The sequence below is a fragment of the Suillus fuscotomentosus genome (genome assembly GCF_016647785.1).
Source record: "Suillus fuscotomentosus strain FC203 chromosome Unknown F5891scaffold_10, whole genome shotgun sequence".
In the NCBI taxonomy this organism is placed as follows: domain Eukaryota; kingdom Fungi; phylum Basidiomycota; class Agaricomycetes; order Boletales; family Suillaceae; genus Suillus; species Suillus fuscotomentosus.
Genome location: NW_024539522.1, coordinates 294,813 through 312,614, shown reverse-complemented (window position 1 = coordinate 312,614; position 17,802 = coordinate 294,813). Strand labels below are relative to the sequence as shown.

Here is a 17,802-nt window from a genome sequence, read left to right as displayed (position 1 = left end):
GCTCGTTAACTCTTCGAGCTTATAGCTTGAACACGCGATGAAGATTACCTGCATTGACCATCAGCACGCTGACCCGGATGCACGGGACATAAGGATATGGCACGATGTATACAAAACCGCTGATCAGAACAGCTAGTATCTTCCTTGCCTGTAGTGTGTTCAGGCTGGCATCTCAAACGATCTGAAGGTGATGTAACAAACAAGTTGATATCAATTCCAACGGAATTACGCACACGATCACTATAGCCTCCAGTATACCTGGAGGATAAGTAGACTTGAAACCGATCATAGCCCGGAATGATGCTTGCATTATTGATCTCTAGAAACGTCGAGATTCTCTAGCTCGCATCAGAATGAGTGGATCGTCTGCTCCAAAATAGTACTGTTTCCTGTTTCATGATCAACACTGCGACTCAAATTGACTGTATAATTCGCATAGAGCCCGTATGCCTTTACAGACAGGAGCTACTGTCGCAGTCCAGAGCTGCAGAAGGACATGAGCATGATGAGCATGATGATGGGCTTCACTTTGGAATGCAATCGTAAACCCTACAAGGAGTCTGCCCGTAGCAACGCACTGAACTGCAACACAACGCGAAGTGACCCGACGGTGGATAATCGAATGGCATTCGCAATACACAATCTGGTTTGGAAAATACTTCACCAGGTCACCATGTGAGTTTTGAATAAGAGTATATTTGTCTTTGTTAGGAATGAAAGCTCGGCTGGGTAGCCTACTTGAGGGAAATGTAATGAGTAAAGAATACAAATCCGAAATCCAGTACGTAGCTGATATCGATGAGTGCGAATGATGGTTTACAAACGTTGAATACAAAGGATCAGTGATGCTAAAATAAAAGATCGAGGAAGATTCAGATTGGAAGTATACGGTCTTCCAAGTTGTTAGGCTATGATGCTATCCACTCCATGGGTGGTTTGTAATCAGGCATTAGATTGCTCGCGCGCTTAAATCTCTCTGCCCATGTATCCTCCTCGCGTTTCAGCATCGTCAAGAAGTTTGTGTACTGGTGGACTCGATTCCGCGATACAAGATATTTTGAATACACGGCGTCGATGAGTTGCTTGATGGACTGTGGATCCCCCTCATCGTATTCCAATTTGATTCCACCGAGGTCCAACTTACGCAGGCTTAGTGCTCTCCGCCAAGTAGAACAAGGAGATCATCGTACCACACGCGACTGCCTCTCTCGCTGATGCCCAGAACCTTCTACCTTTGAAAATTCACGAGGCACTTCAGGCACATTGTTTGGGCTGCTGGCCTCGATGTTACTGGGTGGTAATGGTGTTAAAAGTGATGTCATTTAGTTGGTAGGAAGTGGTTTGATGAGTTATTGATAAGATTCTTGATTGAAGCATCAACGACGTTTTAAAGTGCCGCTTGGAGTTGGCCGTAATTGGCGGAAAAGCACGCAGTTCACTACTTCACGGTCGCTTTACGGTCCTTCAATGATTCAACCCCAAAGTGACGACAGCGCCCAACCCGAGCGATGTCGAAGAGCAACGCGTGCATCAAACGTGCACTCAGGCCATAGCAACATTGTCCGAGTGAGATGCTCGCTTCTGCTTCCATACTAGGTCTAGCTCGACCAGTCACTGAGCGAGGCCTCTAGAGACATCTTGGTACTAAATTGGTTTGCGTTGCCAAAAGGGTGGTGAATTCCAAACATAGAGTGAGTTCCCTTGTAAAATAAGCAAGTCAATGACCATTGAAGACATCGGTGCAAAGAATAGTAAACTCAGAGCGCACGTAGCTGGCACTAGCTACACGGCGCTTAGGCTTAGGCTGTGAAACGGAAACGTACCTTACTTGCGCGACCAAGTGCATACAATAGCTATAGGACTCGTTCTGTGCTGATATTAACATCGACTAGCTCCACTCACAGTCGGTGTCTCTCATTGGTTATGGGAAAGCTGCGTGGCACCTGAAATATGCTTCTCTCGAATCTATCCCTGCATACAAAGTGGTGAAGCCATCCTGTGAGTTAGAATCTATTGAGCGTGTCGAGATCAGCTGGTGGACTCACTACTGGCAGTGATTTTGTCAGTCAACGTGTCTGGCCCATAATATTCCTGAGGTGAGACCCTGACCGGGGAATAGAAGCTCACCAGACGATGCGAGGCCATATACAATGGATACGAGGTGTTGCGCACCCGCTAGGACCTATAAAGCGACATACAGATCAGGCGAGATGAAGAGGATGAGACAAGAGTGAACACTATGATGGGGCAGAGGGGGTGAGGTGTCGAGACAGGAAGTAACATCACCTAATGGAAAGGACATACTTGGGGTGCACTCGGTCAATGCACTGGTGTCTGAACAGCATGTGGTCTTGCCTTGTTGTATCCAAAGGGCGGAAATTGTCAAGGTCTGTACGATTCCCGTGTGTAAGCAGCAACAACTTCTGATGATGATTGCTTCCTATGTAAGTTCTGGTCATCGGACAGGGACTTTGCTGTCGCAGTTGACGCGTTTGGGAGCCAGAGCTAGTAGACACCCGACTAGTACCGGCCTGCTGCTGCATCGACTGGACCTCACAGCAGATAGTATCTGTTCAATCCAACCGAAATTCGGGCCTAGTGATATATGCTACGATGCGCGTCGTCGTTTTGTCGTATCTAGAATATCCAAGCGCAGCTCCAAAGGCGTCAACAAAGGCGTCACTGTGATCGTCTCGCGGCGCACGTCGATTATCACAGATACAATTCTCCCTTCGGTCAATAGCCTGCTGCATCACACCCTCCAGAAACCTCACCATTACCGCAATGTCCTGCTCCTGCTTCTGCGCACTAGCATCACGTATGATGCGCTCCCGGAATCTGTCAGTGGGATGAGTCCTCAGATGAATATCAGGTTGAAAAGCACTCGCTGGCGAGCGATTTCCCCATCAATTCACTTTCTTTGGGGTGTGACTCTCAGCTCTTGTACTTGCGGACATCACTTTGCTGTGATCATATCTTTGACATAAATCACTCAGCTAACAGCAGGAATGGGATAATATAAGCCCCTTATCTCGCGCTTCACATACAGCTCGACATTATGCCTCAAGGAGAGCGATACCATAAGCTGCTAGGCTTGACAGCCTCAGGAGATCCTGAATTCTCCCGTTCTCATGCAGGCCAGTCTGATGGGCCCAGAGATTCCAGTGCTCTCAAAGATATTATTTTGGATGCTGCGGGTTGTGCAGAAGGCGACCATTCCATTAGTACTCGAGAGCAAATGAAACTGGACGTACTCATCCGTGCCCATGACAAGAAGCATTCTCTATCGAGTTGGGTTGAGAGGTGCTAAAGTTCTAAATTGCCACTGGGATCCCAAAATACTACGAAAGCTAATTGGATGGTAATAGTAATTAGGGGAGGCGCCACCTACGTAGAGCAGGCGCGGCGTGAAAACCTAACTCGATTATCGGCAGCCAAGTCCGTAGTGAGATACTCGAAGTGGATTGTAATAAGTGTATCGCCTGTATATCCGATTCGTAAGTCCAAGCAAATAGAAATGCGCTGGGATTTAGTTAGCAACCGCAAAATTATGGAAATGTCACCACTGCTATTAGCAAGTGAATAGGTCACCCTGAAAGATGGCGTGCGAGAAAAGGTAAAATGCATAGCACTGCCGGAGGTCCTGGTGCTTTGGCAGACCCCGCTTGAGGGTAGCTTCCGTCGGGGACCCCGGTGTCTGAGCCCGTCCAAGGTCCAATGTAGATACAGCCATGATGGAAAGCGAGAGATTCGTCGATGACGGGACAACACTAGATCAATTCTCTTCTAACATATGTTCCTCGACGTGAATCGCGTAAGGCTCTACTTGAGTCCTATCGCGCGTTAAGCCTTCCAAACGCCATCAACGAACCATCAGGACAAACGCAGCGACCTATGAGACATAGTTCGCACAAAATGCGCCCGCATGTCCGATCCATGGAAGGTAAGACAGGGGTGTATAAAGAACAGCTCTCCGGCGGGTATCATTCACCTAGTCCGAAATCAGGGGGCTGTAGTGCTGAAGATAGGGCGGCGTAAGGGTGGGTCGAAGCCTCCAGGTCCTGATGCGCAAGTGGTGCAGCCGCTTTACCCCACTGGTGTACCAGTAGTTTGACGAGTAATTGCGCAGCACAGAGCCCCCAGACGTCCCATTTGTGCCTAACAAGACGTGCGTGGGGCAGGTACAGCCAAGCATCAAAGGCTTGGCGTATCCAAGGAACACTCGTCTTTTGAGTAGCTATGCTAGACCAGAGCAACGTAAGTGATACTGAACATCTATAACAGCTTGATGTCGTGCACATGGAACACCTAGTCTCGATTGGATTATGCTGATCAGAGTCATGAAGGTACATTCCGGGACGGGGCGAGTTCCAATTGAGCTGCTTGGGATCTCTGCAATAGGTAGTAGGGACATGTCCTTGGAGGGTTTGTGATGGATAAACTGGACAGCACAAACGGGTCAGCGTACGGCAATAGAAAAGGTCCCTGTGGATACTAATGATCAGAACCCTTGCTGTCCATGACCAAAACCGCGGCAAACTTTAGGTATGATCACAGCTGATCAGACATGCGGACAAGTGAAGTATTCATGTTGCTTGAAAAAATATTTCAACGTGCCTGTCCCAGACAAGAATCTTGGTAGGGACAAGACATAATCTCCAAACGATGCCTGAGTCTTCAATAGCTGCGTGGCGCGATCATAAATTGCCTGTCGTACATCCCTAGAAACAGCTGCTGGACAGAAACCTGAAGGCGATTTTATACACGTAATTCAGGGTAACGTGACATAAGAGTAGGGTCAACAATGATAAATTACTGTCAGGCAAACGCAAACTCACGATTGATTGAGGACGTGACAAGGTGAAGAATCAAATTGGGATCGTTCAGCTCTGCATTCGATCGTATGACTCTAGATGACGCTATGATTTTTGAAGCCATCGTCGATCGAGTGGCTCAGTCGACAAAACTTGATTAACCTTTCAGACAGGTCCGATACTAATCCACGCAGAACGGTTTTGTTCAGGTTGCTAAGTAGGTCTGTGAGCTTGCAACGCATCGCAACTGAAAGTTCGGCTGACATAATGATCAGCGAGGACGATAGATCTTGCGTGGCGTCCGGCACTGAAAGTTTTTGCTATGAGTGAGTTCAGAGGCGTCGATGAATGGGAAAATACGTACCAACACATCGGCGGGGAGAATCAGGAATGGGGAGTTCCAGAAAGAGCTGGCCCTGCTGATCTGAAAGTCGTGCCACAAGGATTCCTCTGAATACCAATGTGCTGCTCGTCATACAACGACCGCCATGGTAGATGCAATCCTGGACTAATATTGCATAGGACGAATCGCGACGAAAGTGAAAGATATACGAGTCGACAGTTTCATTGCAGATAAAACAGTACATGATGCATATGCACGATGAGTGTGTCATGATCAAATTGCGGGTTCTATTTTCAGTGCCTCTTGACAGATTGTCAAGAATCATCGCGTCGAAGAAGGTGAACAACATCTTTCTCGTTCCGGGAGTAGGCTTCCACGTTGGTAAAGCATGCCTAGAATATGCCTGTGTTATTCGCGGATCTGGAAATACAACTCAGTGAAAGAAGCTATCAAGAACAGTCATACTGAGAATATACCCCGGTCGATGCCGCCCTGCGTTAATTGAAATTAACTGATCTGCGCAGCTACACACCTGGCCTTACAAGCACAAAAGCACTGTTCTTCAGACTGATGACCAGCCCGTCTATGAACAGGCTGGCTCAGCGCTAAGATCCAAGACCTCACGAGGCACCAGACCCCGAGGGGCCTGCCTCTGCTGTCCGCCATCCAACTGGGTAAAAATTTCATCAGACACAGAAAACAGGCAAACCATTACACAAAGAGGGTGTGCTAGCAGCGCGGCAGTATAGTTGAACATGGTTTGACCTGCTTATCCAAGGATAATGGTCAGCACATGACAAAGACACCTTACATAAAATTGAAAGCTGCGTCGAACTTGACTAACCATCTCACCCAACCCCTCATCTCACTGTCATGAGAACACACATCCTGCCGACAGATTGCGCATGCTCGGCGATCGGAGCGCTAGAACTAGAACAGAAGGACTGCATTGCCTTCGACTCTCCATGGAATCGGCCTCTTCCGTGACCTGTCACGATAAACTGATTATCATTGCTTCGTACATTTTTCGTTAAATCTAGGGATCTTCGTTGCCAAAACTTCTCTATGATCGACGAGTGCACCTCGAACTATCAAATATGGATGGTTGCGACGTCGAGCTCATACACGCGGAATGCGAGCGCAAGTAATACTACCGCAGGCGATGGTCAAGAAAACTCGGGCGAACATATAATTTCCTAATCGAGACGTTATAGGTGGGAAACCACCCAAACAAAAGCAAACTCTCACCATCGACCTGATTTTCTTACTAATACTCGCGCCTCCTCAACGCGACCGTCGTTGAAACTCGATCAGCGAAAACATCCCCCTAGCATCTAAAAAACATATCAAGTCACTGCGCCCTTTATCAAGACAGATATAATACACTAGCGATCATTGCTAATGCTACACGGTTACCCTCCTTCGGGCCAGCAGCAAGGTCAGCAGTCTGAGGCTCTGCAGCAGCAGCAGCAGCAACAACCTCAACCTCAACAACAGCAACAAACCCCACAGACTATTCCTGCAATGCGTCTCCGCGACGACCCACTGCCGCCTCAACCTTCCACATCTCAAGCACCTGCACAGCCAGCCGCCCCAGCTCCAGCAACCCGTTCTCGCAAACGTAAATCTCCCCCAACAACAACAGCCCAGCCGCCGGCACCACCACCACCACCACAGCAGCTCCAGCAGCCTCCACCTGGCATATTCCTTCCTCCAATGTTGCCACCCCCACATGGACACCACCCATCATCCATGCCCATTTATTTCTCCGGCCCTCCGGGGCCTGAGTTCGGTGGACCTCCACCCCACCCGCCTCCGGGTGACCAACCTTCCCCGCAGATCGAGGGTCAGCCTGGTGGTGCTGATGACTCAAAGGCAAATGGTCGTCCATTGAGCCAGACCAAGAGGGCCGAGCAAAATAGGAAGGCGCAGAGAGCGTTCAGGGAACGTAGAGATCAGTAAGTGCATGTTTCTCATTATTGCCTTTGTTCCTTTCTGCACTCAAAAAGGGCACGGGTTCACTTCTTCTTGCTTTCATCTCTTAAACGCATTGTGCAGATTTGACTCACCTTCATTATAGGCACGTTAAAGCCCTCGAGTCGCGCTCTCAACTATTGGATGCAGCACTTGCGTCCGCAGATGAGGCGAATCGTCGGTGGGAAGAGTGTCGAGCGCTTAATGACAGGCTCCGTGACGACATCACACATCTCCGCGAGGAAAACACGCACCTCCGTCAACAGCTCGACGAGGTGTACTCCCAAATTCCACAGGGTTTACTCTCACATCTCATGCCCTCCCAGTCACAGCAGCAGCCAGCAACGCAAGCACAGCCTCAGCCAGCAACGGCTGAGGCGGAGAAGAAGGATGACACTGCCTCCAAAGAGTGAGGCAGCCGAACTGTTCGACTTGTTTTGTTCTGTAAAATGACTTCAATGATAAGACAGCAATAGGTTGCGGAGGCGCAGTGTACCGTAGACGTCCAATTTTTACTTTGCTTCACCAATCTTCCTTCTACACGTGTGCTTGCAGTGGGCAGTAGTTTATTCCACCTAGTTTGTACGTACCCGCGCCTGTGCCGTTTATGACTGTCTCCGAAATCGAATTTGTGTTCCTTGATACCACTGGGGTTTGTTTTAGCTCGTTGCACTCTGGCCCCATTGTCAACGTCGTTGAGAGGAGATGGTGGGTGGGATGAAAACGACGCTGGAATTGCTGACAACTACATTGTGATAGGAACTTTTTATGTAACCCGGGGCTTTGTCATCTACTGCTCACCTTCAAGTTGCCACATCTATGAGCCTTATACCTTAGACAGCCTTGTATGAAGACATTCCGCTCTGTTCCTGTTGATTGCAGTCGGAGGTCCAAGTAGTGCTATTTCAAGTTCATCATATCCCTGCTATTTCTCGACCTGATATCAATTCCGAACATTCTTGATTGCCGAAGGCGTTTTGCCCACTCGATACTAATCGATCTGACCATATGTGTTGCAGGCCCCCATTGAGCTGCAAATCGATTCAGGTATCGGAATGCATTTACGGCTCCGAGTATGTGCGGAGCTTCAATGAACTGGCCTGATGCACACTGGTGAGTAGTGACTGCCATGACGGGTCTTGCTTGTTGACTCGACCATTGTCCAGCAGGAGTCAGGCTCGCGCTATGTGTTCGTAATTTTCGGTTAGATCTCTGCATCAGGGAAAGCCTCCTTCCCAAAATGAAGATCATCTTTGACAATTTCAGTGAAATTATGCGTGAGTAATTTTCCTAACCCCCAGTCGCAGTTAAATTTACGGTCATTGTTATCAATTACTGTCCATCGAATCATCTTGGATTGGGTCAAGGACAAGATACACGAGCAGCAATTAAATGGCACACAAATATCATCGGAGAGCCCACTTGGGAATGATTCATTTCCGGGAGGGGCCGGATAGTATGGAGATCACGTGCGTACACACCCATCCAGCCCAGCTCTCTCCAACAAGCTTACAGCGATCAACTTCACCCTCTCTTTATTACCCAACCTCTTCCTGGCTCCTTCGGAAATCTGGTCTCGCAGCGTTGCTACCCAAATGCTTTGTTTCATTCTCTTCGGGGACATGGCGCTGCAAGCCCTGTAGGCGGCGTACAACACATCTTCAAACTTTACATATAGGGTAAGCTGTATTTGTTTTATCACACACGCAGTCTTCACTCCCCTAATGTCGAAGAAAGAGATTCTCACAAAATACACAGATGTAAGAAGGCTGAAGCCAATTTTGTGCTTCTTTTTCCCCGGCCCGACGGCTCTAGCCAGCGTCCTCGCAACGCAGCCAATACGCCACCTCGTTGTGATGGCCTGAACCCAGTCCAAAAATTTAGTCGCATGTCACGTGGTTTCTGTCTGAACACCTGACTACTCCGTGCGTCCTTTAAAAGATGTCACCACTCGTGTATGTGATCAACTAAGAGGCTGCACCAGGTACGCTTCAGGAAGTGTACATACGGCATGAAGATGTACATCATGTACCGCTATACTTCGCTTTCCCGTTCCCCACAAAGTCCATCGTTCTGTCGGACTTGTCTCCTGCCAATGGAATATCATTGTTCTTACATTACCGTTTGGACTGGCTCAGACGGGACATCAAGGGAGGAAAAAAAACTTTGACCCTGATTCATCGGGAGAGACAAGCCGCAGGCCCTAGTAACGATCTGAGTGACATTATTTACCTCTAACGGCGCACAAATTTCCTTGTTCTTGCTAGCAGGGCAATATCTAGATATGCAGGATCATATACTGATAGCACAAAAGGCCTGTATTTGAAATTTTCTATTTTGCAAAATCCAGATCTAAAGATTTCTTAGACAGTTTAATCACAGCTCATGTAATTGAATGCGATTGACAGCGCACTATGTTCCCAGGACAAACCGAGTCAAGCCACCATGTTTAAGGTTACACCAACTGGTACTGACCAAGCGGGGATGCCTCCGACCCTGTCCTCCGAGTCAGGTTTCCGAGTTAGAGGCGTCAGGGCCACACTCCTTCGCACCCCTCGCCACGTTGGTGGCGTTAGCATCGTGGCGTCTACTACTATGATCCCTCCATGACCCTTCGTTGTGACTCATAAGCGCTCCCCTTTGTCGTCATCGTATCGAAGACTTGTACCCTCCCAACCCCATTCTATCTTGTCCATTCTTCTGCAAAAAAACACATCGATATCATAATTGCGGTTGCGAATACACTCTGTTATGCACTGCCATTTTCAAAACTCCGCGAGGAAGAGTGAGGCCGACATCCAAGGGGTATAACTCGGGTGTAACCTGCATATCACGTATTTCTGGTCAGGCCCTTCTGCTTGTTCTTGCAGCTCATGAGCAATAAAATAGAATGACAGAATTAAATTGGTTCGAGTGGGGCTATTCGATTGCCTGCGGTAGCCTTATGTCCACAGACCTAACAAAGGCCAATGCTGTCCCATCACGAGGTATGTAATCCCACCTCAACCGTCTCAATCACTAGGTCCATCCGGCTGGCGCTATTAGAGCCCAGCCATTGCGCATTGATCGGTAGTTGCAACATTGCAAGAGCGATGGCTCGGAAATTCTCTCTACTCCATGCCCTCATGGTCTGCCGTCAGTTAAGATGATATATCGCTTGTGGTAAGTTCATACGGCTCACTTCCGGGACTTCTGCGAGATGTGCTCGATAGAAATTGGTAAGCTTCATTATCGTCATTCACATCAGAATTCGTCGGGTGCGAGGAGAATGCTTACCCTGCCGCTAATTATCACAAACAGTACTCAGACTTTCCACCGCGGCCATGGGTTATATGTCTTTCCGAGGATGCGAATTTCCGAATCGTTGCGGCCACCACACCTTTTGAACTCCCGAAAATGAGCTCAGACTTCATCATCACCAGGCGGGTCTAGGTAGGGACGGCGATCTCACAGAGAATCAGATCTTAATAGACCATCTGACGCCGCACGCACTCGACGGAATTATGCGTTCGACGAAGAATCGTGCAGCGCCGGTTGCACGGCTTTTGTTGTGCTTTTAGCATTAATGATCCGAATCTACAGGTGTAACTCAATCTGTACGCTTTGAACTAACTTGGAGAGTGCCCCCTGGCAGTCGATGTCTAAAAAGCGAAACAGGCTGCAAATTATAGACTACAGCTCCTAAAAATGATGAGGCCTCCTGCTAGTATGGTATCAACCCGGAGGCAGTCTCAGATTGGCCCATAGGAACCGTAGCCTATAGACTTAAGCGCTGTTGTCTAGCGTTGTCTTTGTTCACAATTAAACCGTGACATTCGGCCTGTGTGGTGAAATAGGAAGCAAAGGTTGCTGTGCTGTAGGCTGAGTAAGCGAAATTCAACTTCCCCCTCATGACTCGGTAAGTCGACACAAACGACGCAAAATCTGCTCTTCTCCCTCAGCACTCAGCTTTCGCCGCCGTTTTTGCTCGAGAATGGTCTCTGCACATGCTAACAATGAAGGCTCGCAGGAGTCAGCATCTATCACACCTGGAGGAACGTACACTATCCAAGTAAATTTCCGCAGTTTCAATTCACACAGGCCTCCATAGTGCTGACTCATCAAATTCTTTCCTCAGACCGTCTCTGTTGGGTGCAAAATCTACATCCGCCGTCCAACCCCAGACGGGGAGGAAGAGCGGCTTGCAGAAATACTATCAATTCGTGATAAACCCGTGAACTCATATACGTCAGCACAACGCACAAATGCCCGAGGTGGTGTAAAAGAAGAAGAGGAAGATGCACCCGACAAACCAGAAGACAAATGGGAGTACTTTGTCCACTGGGATCAGTTTAACAAGCGTTTGGATGAGTGGGTGACGGGATCTCGGCTTATCTTGAGCAGGGACCTCGAGTGGCCCCGTCCAAAGGTGCTACCGGGCAAGAAAGCTGGGCCTGGCTCGCTGCAGAAAGCACCGGGGAAGGCGCCTCGCTCCCAGTCATTATTGAAGAAAGCGACATCAAATGCGGCTGCGGCTGCTTCGCCCACATCTGCCTCAACCCCTGGCCGCTCTGCTTTCCCCTCGCCATCACCTGCCCCATCATTGAAGCGGAAGTTAACTGATGATGAAGAGGAGGAAGAGGAAGAAGAAATTGAAGGGGATGATGTAGACGCGGAAGGCGAGATGGATGTCGACGGCGAAGGGGATACCTTCGAACTTAACGTCAATGGTGCACAAGTAGAGACGCCCCCTCCCGTCTCTTCATTCAGCAAAGAACAAGAAATCGAGAAACTACGGACATCCGGCTCGATGACCCAGTCAATATCAGAAATTGCGCGGGTGAAGAATTTAAACCGTTTACAGATTGGCAAACACGAGGTCGAAGCGTGGTACTTCAGTCCATATCCAAAGGAATATGCCCATTTACCCGTGCTATACATCTGCGAGTTCTGTCTCGCATATTTTCCGTCGCCCATGATGCTCTCGCGCCACCGACAACGTTGTACGCTATTTCATCCACCTGGCAACGAGATCTACCGCCACCAAGACATTTCGGTCTTCGAACTTGATGGGAAGCGGCAATTAAGCTGGTGTCGGAACCTCAGTTTATTGTCCAAATGTTTTCTAGATCAGTAAGTCCTTCTCGGTAACGACGAAGCTCAATTATCTGAATGTGCGCTTATAGCAAGACGTTGTACTATGACGTGACACCGTTCATGTATTATGTCATGGTGTGTACAATGGCATTCTGTATTTATGTTATACCGACTATCATCGCAGTGTCTACGAGATTCTACAGGGTGCCATATTATCGGTTACTTCTCGAAAGAGAAAGAGTCGGCGGAGAATTACAACGTCGCATGTATCTTGACGCTACCGCAGCATCAACGCCACGGCTTTGGCAAGCTGCTCATCGAATTTTCTTACGAGTTGAGTAAGAAGGAGGGGAAACTTGGCAGCCCTGAAAAGCCCCTGAGCGATCTGGGCCTACTCGGTTACCGTGCCTATTGGGCGGAGGTCATCGTGGAATTGCTCATCAATACGACAGATGAGCTGAGCATTGACGATATTGCGCAGAAGACGTCTATCACCCATGCGGATATTATGAATACGTGTGTGAAAGAACCTGTTCTTTGGGATGTAACGCTAAATGAATTGCTTGCAGGTGCACAACGTTGCAGCTATTTAAACACTACAAAGGACAACATATCATTTGTCTCTCGGAAGCCGTTTTGGAGAAACATGAAAAAGTGCGAAACAAACGCAGGCGTCGGATTTATGCCGATAATTTGATCTGGAAGCCACCTGTCTTCACCAGAGATCAGCTACGGTTTTACTGATCACCTCACTTGACGTCTTGGCCAGTTGTTTTTATTTGCGAGTTGGTTTTCCTGATCGATATCACTGTAGCTGTAGAGTAAAAAGGGACGTTGATCGGTATCATGTCATCGTACACGGTGCAAAAAATATGTAGTTCTAGCGGCGATTCCAAAAAGGCTGATTTAATCATCACTTTTCGCTTGGGCGCCCCGTCGTCGCAGGATCATGGGCTCATCCTGTGCATCACGTAGATCTTCCATTCTCATCGATCCATCTTCTCCAGACAAGTTCTCGTGGGGTAGAATAGGTGACGGTGGCTGAGACGGGGAAGGCGAGAGAACGCCAACACTAGACAAGCGTAGATCCTCCTCTCCCGTGAAGTAAGCCTGGAGCTTCATTTCTTCCTGTACTCCCGTACTCTTCATGTCGGTATTATGTTGCCGATGAACCGAAGATATGCAGCTGCCTTGCTCCGCGGGGAACGATTCTTCAGATGACGTATCTTCAACGAGGACCAAGGGCGTGCCCTCAGCAGTCACAACAGGCAGGTCGCTTGTGGACGCTTTGACGTCGTCAACAATACCGAGAGTGCGTGCGATCACATAGGAGGTAATATCCTAACGAGATATCAATAATTGAAAGAAGCGAGGATCTACAAATTTAGCAAGGTTGGATACGCACCAGGAGTGTCAGAACGACGACTGGGAGAATAAGCAGGAACGCTAATATGCGGAATGAATATGCGACCTGGGTGACCCAGGAGCCAGGAAGCGGGTTCCATAGATATTCGATGTATGCATGCCATACGCGACGAGGTGCGGAAGAGAACAAGAGGTATTGAGAACCCATGATTCTGGAGTGAAGGGTGAAGGGATTTGGAGCCAAATTGGAAGAGGTCGGTTGCGGAAATATGCAAGAAGAATGCTGGCAAGCTTGCAAGTTACGCCCGTGATTTAGATGGTACTTTGGACCCGACAGAATGATCTTTGATTGCGCTTGGGTTTTGTAACAGCCGTGATTAGTAGATAGCGTTTTTGGACGAAGGGGTTTGCGTGTAGAGCGATGATAGGTGGGCGTACCGCTGTCAAATATGTTGATATGATGGCAAGTAACGTACAAGAGTCCAACTCAGTGCTTAGATCTGATAAAGATGAAAGCCTACAAGGCAGTTTCACGGTCTTTGCCGTAGAAGATCTTGCCTAGGGCGACAGACAGGAGATAGAAACATCAAATCGAAATTCTTCTAACAGATATGATACAAGGGGGCTACATAGTACTGTCTTGCGCTGGGACTTAGTCGGGTCCATGGTGTACAGATAGCAACTATCAGATCCTAACATGTTCAAAGCATTGGGAATCGCGAAATTATAGGGATATATCCACGCAGGCAGACCAGGCCTCCACAAACGAGCACCGAGGATATACCGATAAATACAATCAAGGGAACATAACAGGTGACGGGAACACAACGCCATCAGGTCGTATCATGATAATCGGCCGGCGTTTCGCAACTTGGTTTTCTGGAGGTAGGCAGCCCAACACCTCGGTGCACCTCACTTCGGCATATGGCGAAGGGTCTGATCCGAAGAAGATGTGTACTGGGTCTGCTTTGTTGAAGTTTTCTCCGTATACAGTCAACATTTTTGATATGTGAGGATTAGGTTTCGACAAGACGCCACGCGATTGTGCGCAGTTAGACTTTGGCGCCTCCGCAGCACGGTCAGGAGGAAGGTATTTCACCACTGCCGGGAATGGAGTGACGGGCTTCGACGGGATTGGGAATGATCCAGTTTGAGGCGCATTCTGGTTGTCGAACAACACGGGCGGTACATAGAAGTTGTATCGCACTTGATCTGACAAATTCAAAGTTAAGTTTTGCACTTTTGGGAATGGAAAATTACGTAGTACCTGTGCCAACAATAGTCCAGACGCTCGTCTCGCCTATATCCACTTGCCAAAGTGCACCCGATGATGCGCCGGCGTCAGTGGAAGATCCGCGACGTCCAGAAGATGCAGACCCGGCGGAGGTCGGGCGCCGACGTCCTTTTGGGCCTGGATTCTTGATAACGCCGGCACTTGATGTTGAACGTTTCGCCTTCTTCACCCGCCCGCCATCATTTGAAAAATCATTTGATGAAGACGGTGATGCTGGCTCGCTTGCAGTAGTCTGCCCGAAATAATCGGCGCCCGACATGGACGCTGGTGTTGAAACTACGGGAGATCCAGGAAGAATAGGGGATGTCGACCCTGCATTCGGCGGGTTGTTCCACAGCCGACCCTCAATTGGACGGTAGGTATTAACCTTTTCACCCATGCATGACAAGAACGCGCCCGTTGTACCGGGGGTTCCAGGCTCAGGCATGCCCTTCGTTGAGTCGTAGACTTCGAAGGCGATCTTATGAAGCTGGGAGACAGGGTCACCACACACTTCGCCTGGTGAGCAATAGTGGTCTGCAACACCCTTTGCGCCTTCTTGAAGGCCTCCTCCAACTACTGTCGTCTGATGATCAACTTTCCGAATAATCAAGACAGGAGACACGACGCCCGAGACCAGACACTGTAGCACCACTGTCTGGTTGTAATAGATTGGTATTTGGGTGCCGTTGTTGGTGAAAGGAATGGCATTTGGTGGAGGCGAAGGGTAGTCAGGTTGTGGAGGTGGTGGGGGAGGGGTATCAATTCCGCCGGCTGGTTTGTTGACATCGACAATGTACATTACAAACGGATCTAATGTGAAAACGTCAGCGAAGATAAAAAAAGCATAAGTGAAAAACTGACCCCAACTAGCAGTACGTGCAATGAATGATGGCGTGCTAGATCGCGCACGGGTATCAATCCCCATTAAAGGGGCACCGTCAGAACCCTTGAAAGAGGAGCCTGAACCGGAGACGCAGAGGTACTTCGTCGAGACGGTCTGAGAACGCAGACGATGGAAGAGTGAAATCGTTGAACCATGGTTTATACATACTGGAGGATCACGGTCAAAAGCCATCATGAACCACAGCGAATCTACGCACGCTCAAGATTCTTTGCACTCTGTCTTTCTTACTTGGCTTGCTGATCACTTTGATAGGACGGCTCGGAAAAGTTCCGATAACGCGTTCAGGCTCGTCGTCAGAAGATGGAGCAGTGATCTTTACAAGCGCCTCGACCTTTTTCTTCTTCTCGTCAACATCACTGATGAACAACTGCTTTCCGACGCAGCGACCAATGTATGTTGTGCCTGTAGGGGCATCATTTACATCAAAGATCTTGCCGGAGGCGGACGTCCACTCGATGGAACCCTCTTGAGGGACAGGTTCACCCGATATGCAGACGGTTACACGAGGAGGGCAAAGTTTTGGCTCTTCCCCGCGGCGTATCACGTCAGTCCACCAAGAGTTGCCAATCATGATTGCCGTTGGAGGGGGGCAGAGGAAGCGTTTCTCAGTGCCGTATGATTTTTGCGCCACCCTGCTCGACATGACAATGACAGTGCGTTCACCAAACGCGAGGCGGTTTGGCGTCCGTACGTATTGATCGAGGTAGGGTCTGAATAGCAAAAGCATGAGATTTTGAAGGTAAATGTAACGTAATAGTATTTACCGAATGAAAGCCTGAAGGTCGTTGGAGGAGCCCATACCAGGATGCCCGTTTCTCATCCCAGGAAAACCATCCCCAATGTTGGACATGCGGAGGGACATGTCAGCATGAGGGTTTCCAAAATACTGCACGTCGTCGTAGCCAGGAAGGCCAGAGTCAGGGCGGAACGAGTGCGTTGCTTGCGGAGCAACGCCACGGAACATATCAGGGCTGTGTCCCATATGCGAAGGGACAGAAGGAGGTAGACCAGAATGGGGAAAGCGACTGTCAGGTTGCAAGCGCATGCGATCTTGGAATGGTTGAAGGGCCGATGGAGGATAGCCTGCACCGCCGTTCATGCCATAATCATCGGAGAAGTCATTGTGGTAGCCAGCGCCGCTAACACCGGAAACACGGCGATCGTTGAGTAGTTCCGGGTATGCGTGGCCGTTGGAAAAGTCCTTCTGGTGTCCGTTTATACCCAAGGAGTGGGGGAAGACCGGAGATTGCTGGATGCCAGTCATCGCGTCATTGGGAGTTAATGGAGAGACCTTCCCACTGGAATACGAAACATTGTTCATGATGTCGTAGGTGTTGCTGGAGCCAAATGATGGGACAGAGTCGCCAAATGATGCATGAGAGTACACTCCGTCTGGGCTCATAGCGTAAGAAGGACCCAGAGACGAAGAGGAAGAGGAATTGGCGCGGTACCGCTGAGAGGCAAAATTGTTATTATTGTTTGAAAAGAGATCATAGGAGGGATGATCTGAGACCTCTCGAGATTCTGAATGATCAAAGTTATGTTGAGGAATTGTTTGAGACAAATGGTGAGATGGAGAAGAGTTGTCTACTGTCTGCAATGAATTGAATGCTTGATCGAGGTCAGCCTGGTTGTACATTGGCTGATGTGAAGCAGTTGCAAAGTCCATCGCTCCTGGACGGGGTATCGTCGTGGTATCGAAAAGACCTTGATTATTGAAAGAATGATGGATAGAAGGAAGACGAAAGACAGCTGATGATGAAGTTTCGTCAGACAGGGAAGCCTGAACAAGCTGTGATCGGTCGTCGGGAATTGCCGCTGTCATCACGGAAACCCAAGTGGCGCTTTGAGCCATAAAATATGAGAGCTTATGAACGGGTCCGTACAGGTAGAAACTTTTTATCAAGCTTATCAGCGATGCTGTAAGGGTTGACTGTGCTTGACAAAGATATCAAAAAATCACTCTGGTAGTGAGGTAACACTACTAACCTGTTCTTCTACTGATCTCTATCTTTTCTAGACCTGACTCTATAATCGGCGGTTGCAGCTT

General features: G+C 48.8%; 4 protein-coding genes across 4 annotated transcripts; 2 read left to right on the top strand and 2 right to left on the bottom strand.

Moving 5' to 3' along the window:
* The first annotated feature begins 6,268 nt into the window (after positions 1-6,268).
* F5891DRAFT_34957 (uncharacterized protein) lies at positions 6,269-7,874 on the top strand. The gene is made up of 3 exons (XM_041371464.1): positions 6,269-6,595; positions 6,655-7,115; positions 7,238-7,874. Exons 2-3 carry the CDS (start codon positions 6,682-6,684, stop codon positions 7,542-7,544), a joined length of 741 nt encoding a protein of 246 aa, XP_041229782.1. The 5' UTR covers positions 6,269-6,595; positions 6,655-6,681; the 3' UTR covers positions 7,545-7,874.
* Positions 7,875-10,991: 3,117 nt separating this feature from the next.
* On the top strand, positions 10,992-13,032 carry F5891DRAFT_34812 (acyl-CoA N-acyltransferase). Its single transcript, XM_041371454.1, has 5 exons — positions 10,992-11,182; positions 11,249-12,243; positions 12,297-12,342; positions 12,392-12,723; positions 12,777-13,032. The coding sequence occupies exons 1-5, from the start codon at positions 11,105-11,107 to the stop codon at positions 12,949-12,951; spliced, it is 1,626 nt and encodes a 541-aa protein (XP_041229781.1). The 5' UTR covers positions 10,992-11,104; the 3' UTR covers positions 12,952-13,032.
* F5891DRAFT_34880 (uncharacterized protein) lies at positions 13,009-14,137 on the bottom strand. The gene is made up of 2 exons (XM_041371458.1): positions 13,613-14,137; positions 13,009-13,548 (listed from the first exon to the last, which is right to left on the bottom strand). Exons 1-2 carry the CDS (start codon positions 13,778-13,780, stop codon positions 13,114-13,116), a joined length of 603 nt encoding a protein of 200 aa, XP_041229780.1. The 5' UTR covers positions 13,781-14,137; the 3' UTR covers positions 13,009-13,113.
* A 231-nt stretch (positions 14,138-14,368) lies between these two features.
* F5891DRAFT_1126629 (LAG1-DNAbind-domain-containing protein) lies at positions 14,369-17,391 on the bottom strand (the record flags this gene model as incomplete). The annotated part of the gene is made up of 5 exons (XM_041364109.1): positions 14,369-14,784; positions 14,840-15,658; positions 15,710-15,898; positions 15,945-16,462; positions 16,517-17,391. 5 exons carry the CDS (start codon positions 17,389-17,391, stop codon positions 14,369-14,371), a joined length of 2,817 nt encoding a protein of 938 aa, XP_041229779.1.
* Positions 17,392-17,802: the final 411 nt, after the last annotated feature.